Source organism: Zootermopsis nevadensis, unplaced genomic scaffold (genome assembly GCF_977971745.1).
Source record: "Zootermopsis nevadensis isolate Lab colony 2312 unplaced genomic scaffold, Znev_1.0 Znev_ptg000022l, whole genome shotgun sequence".
NCBI lineage: Eukaryota > Metazoa > Arthropoda > Insecta > Blattodea > Termopsidae > Zootermopsis > Zootermopsis nevadensis.
In genome coordinates this window covers 16924162-16938809 of record NW_028259154.1, presented here as the reverse complement: position 1 = coordinate 16938809, position 14648 = coordinate 16924162, and the positions used below count along the sequence as shown (strand labels likewise).

General features: G+C 38.3%; 1 protein-coding gene across 5 annotated transcripts in view; it reads left to right on the top strand.

Annotated features, from left to right (window-relative positions):
* The window catches only part of Ac76E (adenylate cyclase type 2 Ac76E), a 102709-nt gene that overhangs the window by 44536 nt on the left and 43525 nt on the right, over positions 1-14648 (top strand). For all 5 annotated transcript variants that reach the window (XM_087353754.1, XM_087353750.1, XM_087353751.1 and 2 more), the window contains exon 3: positions 11913-12057. In XM_087353754.1, the coding sequence (XP_087209880.1) occupies positions 11929-12057 (129 nt within the window). In that variant the 5' untranslated portion in view covers positions 11913-11928. The remainder of the gene's footprint in view (positions 1-11912; positions 12058-14648) is intronic.

The window sequence follows — 14648 nt, the reverse complement described above, 5'->3', positions numbered from 1 at the left end:
TGTAGGCAATTTCGTATAATTCAGAGGGTAAAATTATAAAAAGATAAACACGGAACTGTCTGCCTGGCTTTAATCTAGTTACGAAGTAGCGCAATATAAAATGGAGGCACTATAAACAAATTTTAATAACAACAAGGTACACCATAAGGAGAGCACATTATCAAATTGGTTCTTGGTAAGAGGGACTTGCGTCAAAACGTAAGTTGTAGTTATCTTAAACCCTTTTTGCCAAGAACCGGTGATTTGTGTGGTAACATAGAAACTGCATTACGATCTCTCAGGTAAACGCAGGCAAGGGAAGCTTCATGGCTTCTACCCGGTATGTCGTAATTGGTTCTTCAGCAGCATTACTGCCACTCCCTTTATTACACTGTAGTTACAATTTAATAACGAAGGCGAACCCTGAGCTCAGAGTTATTTATTGCTAATTACGCAAAGTACGCGTCGTTGTCATTATTAAAATGTAACAATCGTCAGCTAATTATTTAGCTACTGCCTATAGAAATTATGTGTAATTATAGTTTATTAGCTTTACCTCAGTTCCTAGGCGCTGTGCTGCCAAAGAATACAGCAGAAGTTAAATTGATCTATTTACTCCAAGGCATTTTTCGTGTCCCTTTTTGTCTACAAAAACTCTGAGCTAACATGCATATAAGTTTTGGGATCCTGTCTTTTGCGTTCTGTCTTGACGTTGTCTCCCGTTTCAACCATATAATTTCAGTCGTGACCTTAATCGTTAATTTTTAAATCACTTCAAGTTGCGGAAGTACAATGCTCTGTCTGTAATTAAGATAATTTGAAATAGTATTCATATTTAGGATGGACAGTTGTCGGTATGGCTAAAGTATATATTTCGCAAGCCCATTTATGAGCACAATGGTTTATTAACTCTCATCAAACTGAAAATACTTCGCTCAGTCGCTCACATTTCTTTTAGACAAAAATAGTTTGAAACATTCTAACATCTGAAATCTGTGTATATTACCATAAAATATAATAGGATCATATAGTAGCGCCATAATAAAATAAAAATAAAGTTCGCATAACGTTTGTTTCAAAGCCTCCCAGTACTGATTTTAATGGGAAATCCGTCAGGCAGTTTCGGGTTTGAAACATGAGGATAGACACGATAAATTCATTTAAGTAAACGATTAATATTCGATTATCTGCGATAAAAATGTCTGATCGTTTCTACGAACATAGAGCGTGTTAAATTAATTGTTTCGTACGTTTCTTAACTATTTCACTTACCGATAAGCTCTGAAGCAGTACCTGGTCTCTTTCGTTTAGAGAACTTTGTTTCATCGTACAAACATTTTCACTGTACTGTAAAGGAGATTACATAAATTAATATAGGAATGAACATTCCAACCGTCAAATTTCGCATTGCTTCATTTGTTCCATGTTGAGGTCAGATGTCAAATCAAACATATACGCAGACGATTAAGTCGCAAGTGAGTTCTGGCATTCTTTAATCTGTATTCAAGTTTTCAGAGATTCTTCTGAAAATCTCCCTGGAACACATGAAGATATTTGAGGAGCGAAATATGACAGGGGTTGTTAACGTTGCAGCTTCAGATTAGATTCACTGTTGTAGGTACGGCGCAATTCAAACACGGACGTGTATAACGCTGTATAATGAAGATTTACCAAGAGTGAGCAGGCAGAATGTAAGTGGCTGTAATGTGCAGTCTCCTCAGGGGATCTAGCCCAGCCAGCCAGCCCTGCTGACGAGTTGCGCACGCAGTCATACCAGGACACATCCAGTTTTATGCGACTGTCGCGTTTTTTGAGCGCAAAAGTATCTCATATCTTCATAAAATACGACGAGGAAGGTCATTAATAATATATAACGATGATATATTAATTTGGGCTGTATGTTTATCAGAAGAGTAGATGTAAGATTTGAGGTTTTCACAGTGGTGAGTATGAAGATTTCTGTCTTCTGGGTTGTTGCGCTGTGTAGTCTGGTCGATGTTTGCCAACGTTTCAGAGGTCATACTGCCTCCGTCATCAGACTACACAGCGCAACAACCCAGAAGACAGAAATCTTCAGAAGAGTAGATGTTACCTTACTTGGAGTCCTCCTCTGTCTGAATTTCTGTTAATTTCGTTAAGTATACTCAAAATGTGGGGTCCGCAGTGGCCGCGCGGTCTGAGGCGTGGGCCTTGGTCACTGAGACCGTGGGTTCGAATCCCACTCAAGCCATGGATGTTGTGTTGTGCTGTCCTGTGTACAGGTAGAGGCCTTGCGATGGGCCGATCCCTCGTCCAAGGAGTCCTACCGAATGTCTATAGATCAAGGCAACGAAACGTTGGGACCCGCAGTGCTCAAGCACTTGAATAACGGGACGTTCCCAGTATCCCAGTATACTCAAAATGTAAAACTACTTAAAGCTGAATTCTTTCTCATGGGTTAGGCAAAGTCAATATCTGTACCAACCTGAGGATCATCTTTCAAGTGGTCTTCCTCTTATTTTTTGCTTCGGCTCCCGCTCATCATACGTTACATAGTAAAGATAGAAGGAAGATACACACATGCACTGTCTTCTAAACTTTCATGTAAGCCCGTGCCATAATGCCAAGTTTCTCATTTATTTTAGAAAACAAATATCTTTTATTACCATACTTCCCTTTCTTAAGAATAACAAGTAGGCATACGTGATCATGCTGTCTTAATGTAATCTATTTTTAACGTTTTAAACGTTTAACATCATGAAGCAACATCTCACTATACAATGTGCACAGCCAGTATTACCATCGATTATTCGTGAATGTCCAGTCGAGTACCACGCGGGGACGGTATAATCAAATATGTTATTAACACAGCTGTACTTCAAATTTAACTGCAGGACAAGATATCTCAGAGACCTCGCTCCGTAAGATAAACTGACATCTGATTTAATGTTTTATTTCTGTCAGGTAGATAAATATAAAATATGATGGGTGAGAAAGTGAGGCCCAATTTGCAGTACATGTATTTTAAATTTCACATACCTCTTCGGCCTTAATATTCATTCATTGCTGACGAAATTCTGCAGCAGAGAACATGTCTTGTACGTGTGATTAAATTAAATTTATTTAAATCTTAGGTTAGTGTATTTAAGGGGTCTGCTGTGGATCGCTTACGGAACTCCAGTGAGGAGAAAATAAACTGTAACAAAATTTATGGGATAAAATCACTTGTAAAATGACCATGTGGAAGACGAAGAAGCAGGTGGCAGTATGGTATTAGGATGGCTTTAACAGAATGCGGTTGTAAAGTTGGGAGGTGAATGGAACTGTCTTACGACAATGTCAGTGGTAGCATGGTATTCAATGTGCTGCAGATTTTATTGTTATTATTTGTTTGGCTAATTATTTCGTACGTTACTTAATGGTGCTGTTATTTCGAATGAGATTAGAAGGTACATATCAATGTTGGTGTAAAGTTACAGTCACGAGATTCACCTGGAAATGTACTGAGTTATGATAGCCGGTCTTCATAATAACAGTGGAAATGGATAAATCCCAAATGTGACAGTCAGTTAAATCTTATGTTCACCGATAAAAATGTTCCGAGTCCGTGGTATAACGGCCTCTTTCCAAACCGGGGTAATTTTGTTCAATTCGGAGTGTAGCCGAAGAACAAATATTCCCGAAGATCGTGTAACAAAGGCACTTCTGAAAGCAGCTACTGTTTCTTTCCTTTAGTGATCTCGAAACTGTTCCTGTAGTTTATCTCAAGAAGTGACATTTCAGTCGCTGTTCAGAGAAACCAGCGTTGAAAGTTGCTAAATTGGCATGTGACACTGATTTTAAGACTTGTAGGCCTATCTAGCGTGCAGGCGGTTTGATCCCATCCACGCTCTTAGCTTACCTGATTGACCGCGTTGATGATGGAGGTAACAAGGTCCTCTGAAACTACGTTGGTAAACTTTTCCTTCTAAAAATCTTCACTGCGCTTCAACCCAGAAGACAGCCATCTTTGTACTCACTACCGTGAGAACCCCAAATCCTGACTGAAGTCTATCAATCTCTTGAAGAAAATTCCAGGAAAATAAATTTAAGTAAGAAGATGGATGCCTTCGTGGTTGTTGCACATTGTAGTCTGGTAGAAGTTTACAGATGTGTCAGAGGTGCTGACTGATTCCAACACCAGGCTGATGAATATTTATCTCAGTAATTTAAAATATAAAGCACATGTTTACCTGAGGGCTACGTTGATGTCTTTGTCAGGCCATAGATTGCGCACCACCAGTTGAAGCATACAAGGATGTATATATTGTAATAATCAATTTAACTAAAAAGTCGATAGCAGGTCATCTGGATAATCATATTTAAACCATAAAATGGTTATCAGTTTAATTTAGGACCCTTCGAAGTACGTGTGTCCAAACAGCTGAAGTAGCAGTTCCTTTAGATAATCGAAGTTGACGCTTTTAGGCACATTCGTACCTATATGTACCACATTCACAAACTCTGCATTTTGCCTGGAATATATTTATTTGTTTAATATGATTATCAGAATAAACGGCGATCATTTTTACAAACAACATTAATCACTTCATTCTTATAATGAAGGTAAGTTGTGTTTTCTTTCAGGTGAGATAATTTTTAAATGTTACTTGTATAAACTTAGGGCTCCGGAGGATGTAGCGGTAATTCGTACCTAATGGTAACAAAGGATTCCCCAGCGACTGCTCACATGTCGTCTGTTTGGTTAAATAGCTCTCGAACAGGTGGTGATAGAGTCACGTTTCAGAAACAACAAAGTTTCATGTAAATCCAGTGTGTGCTTGAGTCATTTGCATGTCCGTGGTTTCTCGCATAATTTAATTCTAGAAGTCAAGGAAATTTACAGGTGTGGTGGAAGTTAATTTCGATCAGTAACGCGTAATAAATACCTACGAATTTTTGTATGGGAAACTAGCAGTGTAATTTGTTAGGAATTAAAAGGGTATTCTTTAATAATTAAATTATCTTTATAGAATAATTTTGTAGTATGGGAACAAAATAAGTCTGAAATGGCATCGTCATCTCATTGGAACTCGTTGGCAAAATGAATGTAGATTTAACATTTACCCTCTAATGTTATACCACATTTTGAGAGAGAGCCAAAGAAGTGTCGTTTCAATGTTATTAAAATTAATTTGGACTAACAAGAAAATCAGTGTAGTACAAGCAGTAAAAATTAACATAATAATAATTATTTTTAATTGTTATTGTTGTTATCCTTTGGGCTAAGTCATCACGTAAATAAATAAAGAGTTGGATTATTACAGCTGTTTTTAAGACATACTGAGACGGTGATATACCTCCAAATAATTTTCAAAGGCAATTCATTCGCTGCTGACTTTCTCGTGTGAGGGTTTTCAAATGATCCCGCCCAGATTTCCAGAATTTCTCTCTCCACAGGATAGCAATTCTGGAACGTAATGCTGATCCTTGCCCCAATTTAGTGCTAAAGTTGTGGATTGCTTGGGTATTTATCTCAATAAGACATCAGGTTTTACGATCTCTGTTTGTGTATTGCACTTTGTTGATACGATAAAAATTGCCAACGTTTCTTATGAATATGTTGCCCCTGAACAAGCAGGCGGACAGAAACTCCGAAACGTTCGAAATGGCGTGATATCGTAAAGACTGTACACTAAAATTTACCTTTTCCTCACTAGCCTCTGCGTTCAGACCGGCTGTGGGGTCCACCCAGCCTCCTATCCAGTGGGTGCCGGGGTCCTTTCCCGAGGGTAAAGCGCGGCCGGGACGTGACGCTGATCATTCACCCCCATCTAGTGCCGAGGTTAAAAATGAGTCTACATGGCGTATAGTGGGGCAGCTTTTTTTTTTACTTATTATAACAAACATGGTGTTTCGAATGGTTTGATTATATTAGAAAAATATTAGGTTATTTTTGTAAGCCTATAAGTTAGGAAGGATTTATGCACATTGATACTATATATTAAGTATTAGGTACAGCATTTGGTCACATGTACCGTGCTCTTTGCATTTCATGATTCAGACTTCTGCGTGTATTCGTTCGTTAACTGAGCTGAATTACATGACCCGTTCTATCTCTTTAACTTCAAAGTACTTGATGTAGGTTACGTGAAATATAGCAGGCGCGTAACCTACAACCTATATGTAATATCAGTTTGCATGAAATATCCATCAATCTCTAAAAAAATAATAGAGTCGTGATGTTCATTACTCGCACAGTAACATGGGCTACTACTGCTCCATACTAGCTCATAATGGAAACGTAGCGGCCATTAAAAATTAACTCCATTTTACATACAGCAAGCTCCATGCCTTTCAAGCAACCGAACAAGGTGACGGGTAGGCTCAAACGAATTGCTGTAGATAATATTGCAACGAGAAATTTTCCTGGGTTTAGGGGTTGTATTTTTTATGATATTCAAGGATAGGTCTACGTATCGGATAACCAGACGTATGACTAGCTTTCAGGTAAGAAATATTAATAAGAACAAATATTACTCGAATCTCCTCGGCAGCATTGCGGCCGCCTTGCTTTTATTTAACCATTCACTCCGTACCGCAAAGAAAACGCAACACGTCACCATTACGAAGATCAGTTTCTTAACGCTGTTTAAGGAAATAATCGCTATTTATCATTTTAATTATACCAGGCATATATATTGTCAAGAAGGTGGGACAGAGATATGTACCACTAGGCTCTAAAGGATTAAACATAGTCGGTGTGAACTGGATTAATCTGGCTCAAGACAGGAGTCAGTGGTAGTCTCTTGTGGACACAGCAATGGACGATCTGGTTCCATAAGGGAGTGGGGGGTGACTACTTGTCCACCTGAACAAGCGTTAGATTCTCCAGAATGACTGTATCCTACGGACCTAGTTTTGGTGTCTAGGCAATTTAAATCTTGCTTTCTACGTACATTTGCACATAAGGATTGTATTATATTGTCATTCATTAGTGATATATGTGTGTATGTTTTCACATCTTGTCCCCTGTTCAGTGCTATGTTTCTTGGAATCTTCGAGGACTTTAATACATACATTTAATTTAATTGTCTTGATGATTAAGTCAAGAAATTACCAAGAATTGCTTATACAGCAAGTATGAGCAAAGAACAAACGAATCGGGTGATTTTGCTTGTGAACTTACTAGAAGGAAAAAAAGACGCTCTCAACATTCTGTGTCCAGTCCAACTAACAGCAGTGTGGCAGATATTTTGAGGGGTGGGCTGTACCAAGTTTCTGGGGCAGCTGAAAACGCAGCGGCATCTTAATAAATAATGGCCGATGTCCGCCACGTGTGCGCTTACATAGTTGCCGTGGTAACACTATTAAAGAATTCTTGGCCTTCTGGTTTGCATTACTGACCACAGGACCGTCCGTAAGTGTTACGTCTGACTAATAATTGTCATGGTTTCTTTAGGTCGGAAACCAAACGCGATGTAAGAACGGAGTCAAGACCAAAGTGTTTGTTTCGGCGAGGAAAACTACGGGAACAGGGGCACAACCCCTAAAAATTTGTCCAGGTTCGAGTCCCGGTCAAGACAGTTTATTTATCTCGGAAACAAACACAATAGAAGAACAGTGCGAGGGTCAGGGATTTTTTGGTTTGTTTCAGCAGGTAAATTAGAATAACAAAGGAAGCAATCACGATACCCTTTCCTGGGTTTGAGTCCTTGTTAAAATACTTTCCGTAGCTCAGTAAAAAAGTACGATAGAACGACGCCTAGCATTTGTAAACAGGTGAGCGGTCATTTGTCCACTACAGCAACACTGCGGTCAATTAGCTGGTCCATAAAATAGTCTGACTGGTTATGTTTCATCTTTTTGCCTGCGCTCTGAAAATGTTTGGGCTTTAGGGTGCGTCAGCCGTGTTTATATGCATTGCTGTAACACAGGGCTGCACATCAGTATCGTCGTGTTTTATATCGGATGGACACGTGTAAATAAACAAATGAGGCAGACATACAACATAACTAAATATTCATTATTGTGGCCCGAGATATTACTCTTGCACACACTCCACGAGCGGGTAGTCAGCTTTTATAGCCTATTAGATCTTTGCACTAGGTTCATAAAAGAAATGAGTCTGCGTGACAAACCCAAACTTTTCGCCTCCTAAATTACTACGTAGGGAATTGAGGGTCTGCACTAAAAGTTATCGAGTGAATGTAATTCCAATTGAATAAAAATTTACTTGGATATTATCCATCGTCTAGTAAATATAAAACGTAAAACGACGTTTCGGAGATGGGACTCTATCTCCGTCTTCAGGTTCCTACACAGTTGGGCCCACTAGATAGAGCTAATCCCTATCTCCGGACAAAGTAAAAAAGTGAAAGTCCCACGGATGGATGGTGTGGTAATGCCTTTTTATTCCGGGACTTTCACTTTTTACTTTGTCCGGAGATAGGGATTAGCTCTATCTAGTGGGCCCAACTGTGTAGGAACCTGAAGACGGAGATAGAGTCCCATCTCCGAAACGTCGTTTTACGTTTTATATTTACTAGATGATGGATAATATCCAAGTAAATTTGTATTCAATTGACTTTTCACCATCGTCAAGAAGTTTTAGATTTGAATGTAATTCCGTTTCGTAAGACATCTATATAACAAGCAAGTTTTGGTAGCTTGGTTTGTTGGTTGGTGGTCTTTTGCTACTGAGCTTTATGATATAATATTTAATACTGTTGTCACTCATCCATGGCCTGCTATGTACATATGTTTATATATGAAGCAGAAAAACAGATGCCTACGTACTAACGCTTCGCACTTTTCTCAATTAATTAAAGATAAGTATTTTAATTGTATGTTTCTTTATAATATTCTTCAATAAAAATGCGTTTTTAAAGGAAGATATTCCATTCTACTTTATCAAACAAAAACCTTATTTTATACACAGTCAAAATTAAACGTGCTAGCTTCCTTAGAAACGGCTTGCCATATGTAGACTTGTAATGTGATAGCTCCGCAAAAATAAACTTGTCTGCAGTGCGATACAGACGTCCTAATAAATGTATTTTGAAAATACGAGTAGGCCTGCTCCACTGGACTCCTATCTAGAGGTCATGCTAATATAATAATCCATTTATCAGTTTTCTTCCTTAGTACATAGGCTCAAAATTTCGTCGATGTTTCTTGTTAGTTAATGCAATTCATCTGTGGATGTAACGAAAAGTGGAATTGGATGCAAACTCCATGCCGGTTCGGGCATTCGTGTCCGTACTTTCTAAGAAGAACGATAAATTACGTAATGGGCTGCCAGCTACCCACTAAGCGGAGTCGATAAAATCTCAAACTATAATGAAAATTAATTTAAACATGAATTAAGTTGCATGTTTGCTTACAGCATGTGATTAACTGGAAAATGAAGTAAATTACTATACATCACGTTGATTTGTTAACAAGTTCTATTTTTATACTTAATACTTGAAGAGAGATTGAACAGCCGGTGTCGACCTTTGTTTCCCTATGTCCGTCCTGCCATCAAGAAAATTCCGTGCATTTAATGAAGAACTGAGTTTACATATTTGTATGGATAACTTTGCATCCTCACACAGCGTAGCATGAAAGCTGTCAATATTTTGATGTCTGTTGTATGTTTACAGTTCATTGCGTTTGATGTGGAGTGTGCATTTGGACATGACGGCAAGAGAACCAATGTGAATTTATCAGCCCATGCACGTTTTCTTCCAGAACACATTTGTGAAATAACTTAGACCCATTAACGACTACTTCAAACCCTTCGACGCCTGTTTGCCTTCAAACGCTTCGATTTGTATGCAGGATATAGGCGTTTTTTAAAGATTGTGGTCTGCTGAGTGGTAGTAGTAGTAATCTGGTACTGACGTTTCAAAGGTTTTTGCTGCCTTCATCATCAGGGCGACACGTCATCCTGCTGATGGGGACAGTAAGAATCTCAGAAACGTCGTTAAACTTCTAGCACACTATACGGGCTGGAAACAAGAATACAGCCATCTTCGTACCCACCGCCATGAGAAGTTACAACTTATTACCTTGAGCTTTCCGCAAATTACGATAATGCAGAACATTTAAATTGATTGGTGCAATGCATCTTTTTTGAGTACATGTCTTGTTTCGCAGTGCACCATTTATTGGGTATTCAACGCACATTTCTCATTGAGAACAAAATTGTAAGGCTAATTTTTTAAGATGAAACACATATAAATAATAAACTCTCTGATAGTATTCTGCTACCGGAAGATTCATACCCATTGATACAATATTCTGCCTTGGGATACGATCCTTAGCCAGCTTGTGTCCATCTCGCGCCCTTATGGTTCGCCGGTTCCAGTATAAAGGAGTATAAGTGATCAAATTTCAAGAAAAAGAATCCGAAAATTTTCAGTAATAAGACATGTCATCCGGTAAACCTCGTCCCTGATAATACTGTTTTACTCTCCGATTTGCCCTACCATCTGCCGAATAAAAGGCTGAATTAAATTAAAACTTGTTGATATCAAAAACTGCTTCACAGTCACGCCGCTTTGTAGAGCGATTGTAATTTATAATATTTCATATTAGTTTAACGTATAAATTTTCAAAGAATTTGTCTGTGAATTGATTCCTCTTTATGTAGGCTATGGCTGACTTATATTCGGGAGGTACTCGGTTCGAATCTCATCTCGGACATGAATTTTCCTGATTGAGGTTTTTCTGGTTATCTTTATTTCTTACATTTAAGTACCGGGATAATGCCTTGAAACAGGCTGTAATGAAACTGCTTCGTTAAATAACGTACAATGCATGAATATTCGTAAATCAAGAAGTTTGTAGGAAAAGAGCAAACGTTATTCAGTACTACGTCATAATGTTATGTTCTGATAGAATGTTTTACCTTCATCTAAACGAGAGTAAGACATTCAGTATCTCTTAGAGAAAGCGAAGAGCTGGGCTGAACAAGTAAACGGAAGATTACTAATGATGGCGCTTGTTCAGATTTTTCTAGCAGTTCAAGCAAACATCCAATTAGCAAGCGAAATAGTTCAATTCACAACACAAGTGAATACATTCGCTTTGTACTAATAAAACTATGTTTACTTTCTGGTATGCGCAGTGTATATGTGTGTGTGTTTGGATCATTATATTACTCAGCAGCCTGGGGCCACATTTCATGGGCTGACACATGCCTATGTACCTGAGTTGATAAAATCTCTGTCTATATTCAATGCAGGCATCACTAATATCGAACTAATGTATTCTTTGAACGTGTGTGTTTGTATAAGCGGTGTAAATACTCGTATAAGAATAAAAAAGAGAATGTACTTGGAATTGCCGAGAGAATTGTGGGAGCTATAAAGCTTCCGACTTGTATATGCAGGTACCCAGGTACCCGGTTCCAAACTCAGCCAGAACATATATTATCACGTCTATGATTTTAGTGGGGTTTACTACTCATCTTCCAGTATTACCCACGCTAAATAATTTCATTATTTATTACAGAATCGATTTTTATCGATAACGAGGGAGGGTTAGCAAATATGATGTCGGATTTCTCTCGAATTATGTGACCTTTGTACAAAGTTTCATGGAAGTCAGTCATTATTTCTTTATAAAATCGGTTGAGACTTTTCCAGAGCTGCTAGGTATTTAAACAAGTTTGTCGTAAAAACAATTGATGAAATACTGAAATTTCAAGATAGCGTTTGTTTCTATAGCTCCTGCACAAAAAACTATTTTCCGCAGTATGGTAACTTCGTTGATCTTTGACTCCCTTGACATGGGGAAGACTCCGTATGTTTAGATTTGTACACAGAGGCGGTCTGATATCGTATAGGAATGTTGTTTTCCACTTCAGTTCAATAATACAGACTCGTTTTCAGTTTTGGCACATGACAGTTTGTAATATAATTATGTTCCTGCAAGTCACACTGCTTGCAAGCCATCCAGCTTAAAAGTTCTTGTTTTTATTGCAGGCCGTCCGCCGGCATCATGGAGTTGGAGGACCTGTACCGACGGTATTGCGACCGCTTGAAGCACTCCCTGTTCCTGAATTCTCTGCTGATCACGGCTGCCGGTTGCACGGTTACACTTGCAGCTCTCGGCGTCTTCAGCCCAAGCGTAAGATGGTTTTCTTCAGCACAGAACTACTTCTATTAATGTTATTGTCCTTGAGTGTAGCATATTTCAGGTTCTCAGAGCGGCGAGTTTGAAGATGACAGCTTTCTGGGATATTGTAGCTCAAAGAAGTTGAGTGACGTTTCAGATTTGCTTTCTGCCTCCATCATCAGGGCGATGAGACTGATCAAGTCTCAGTGTCACAGAAGGTCGTCATTGTTTACTATGTAGTACTCTGGACAGAGAAAATCATCATATGAAGTTGTATAATCTTTTTTCTTCTTCTGAAAACGTGACATAGAGTCTTGCAACGACATAAACAAGAAATTGAATTTATATTTATAATGAATTTAAGAGTATATAAAATGCAGGAGATGCTTGCTAAGGCTCAGTTTAGTATAATTTATCTTCGATATCGTACTTGAAAGCAAAACTTAACTATAACTTAATCTTTTCCTCTGTCTAGGTGTGAAACTAGGTCCCTCACATAAAGGGAAAAGACATATTGACTTTTGGGTGCAAAATACATAGAACAGAATTTAGGCCTAATGGAGATTGAATAAAATAGGACTGTAACAAACTGTATAATGAAGAGATTCATAATTTGTAACCCTAAGAGCTGAGGAGGCAGTTACTGTTTGTATATTTTATGGTGATTAAATGAAGAAAGTGTGGAATGTTCCTTTATGTCTCAAACCGATTCCTCGCCCGGCATACTGATCGCACTGATGGTGGAAGTAGCAGGTACCTGTGACAAGTCGGTAAACCTTTACAGACTACACAGCGCAACAACCACAAGACAGTTATCTCCCTACTTGCTGCCGTGAGAACCTGAAATATCACAAAAATTACCTATACGAAAGCTACATTTTTTCGGTCTGTTGGCACGAGAAGATATTTTAGGACTATGGGCCTATATTAGGTGGGTTTAACTTTATTCCCACCTCAGAATTTCGTGTGGCTGCAGTGTTGTGTTATTGATGTTAGGTGATTGTAAGATCCGAATGTGGAGTGTTTTACATTGATATGACGTTTGTATGAAGTTTCAGTAAAAGTGCCTATCGATTCAGAAGCTACAAAGAGCGACAGACATACGCACTTCATAATGAAGGCCTGTATTTCTTTACAAAACAGGTATAATAGGGTAAATGGATGAAAGTACGTTCATTATTCTCCAGAAAAATAATGAGAGATAGAAGAAAATTCTTGTCGAATTTTTCCAACGACAATTCTTCTGTCATTATAAAAAAAGAGAAAACTTTGCCGTTTCATTTCTGAAATTCGCAACTCTCCTATTGGTTGTGCAACTTGAATTCCATCATGCCCCTGTATCGTGATGATGCCGTAGCGCACCCTGAATCATCGTGAGAGATAGAGGGGTGTAAGTGCTACCTTTAAAAAATGTTTATCTGTTCATTATTTTAAAGGAGAACAACTATCCAGTTTGCCATACTCATTCTCGTTCGTCCATATTCTACGCTAGAATTCTTGCTCTCAGTGGTTGTTTCTTGGTTTATTTAACGAACTTTTCTCTGTTCCATATGCTATATTATGGCATCAAGGTGGAGGATGGCTGATTGATGAATTGTGAAAGAACTCGTGAGAAGTCATTGTAGACTGTTTTATGTTACTGTCGAAGAATTTGTATGTAAAATCTGAGGAAAATGTTGAAAGATGTAAGGGGAGAAATTCTCTTTGCCTAGGCTCAGGACGATGTATTCCTGAATACAAGATGGAATAAAATGTCGTGATGCAGATGTTGGCATTCCTGCATCGTATTCGAGGGTTTCTGAGTTAGTATCACGAACCTCAAGCAGACTATTCTGAGGTACTTCGTGGTTTTATCAGTCCATAAAGGTAAATTGCAATTTTAAGTAAGCCACGACAGACACCTCCAAACAACTTATATATTTTATCGTTCACAGTCACTGTTCCATTTGATGTTAAAAAACCCATGCTTTTAAAACGTCGATAAACAATCTTGCAATCGTTAGATTTGAATATGAAGCTTGCTGTGTTTTGGGTTGTTGGACCGTGTAGTCTGGTAAAAGGTTACAAATGTTTCAGAGTGCTTGCTGCCTTCATCATCAGGGCGAACCCAGAAGATAATCATCTTCAACCTTATAGCCAATCGCTGAACCTGACCACTGTGCAAAGTTCCATCAGACCATCTCATTTTGTCAGCACAATAGAATGTTTATTCCTGTCACTGGAATCTGTTCAAATCGTCATGGTTCAACTTTTGGGACCAAGTTTGTAAGCAAGGATAATTTACTGAAACGCAGTGGAAATTTTTAAACTCTTTGAAGTTCAGTGCAAACTGTGTCCAACTTGCTTCAACAGTTAGTTGAGCGTGCATTATGAGAAGTTATTTCCTTAAATAGCATTAACAAATTGATCCTTGCAATGGTGAAGTATTGTTTTCTTTGAAGTACGTACTTGGTTCTTAAATATTATTTAGACGGGCTTCGGTTCCAAAGGGTTTAAATTTTACTAAATACGACCTACTGTTTCAAACGGGTTAACATTTAACTCAATAGGCCTGCTTTTCTTTAAGAAAATAAATGAATAGTGGAATATTTGAACCTGTTTTC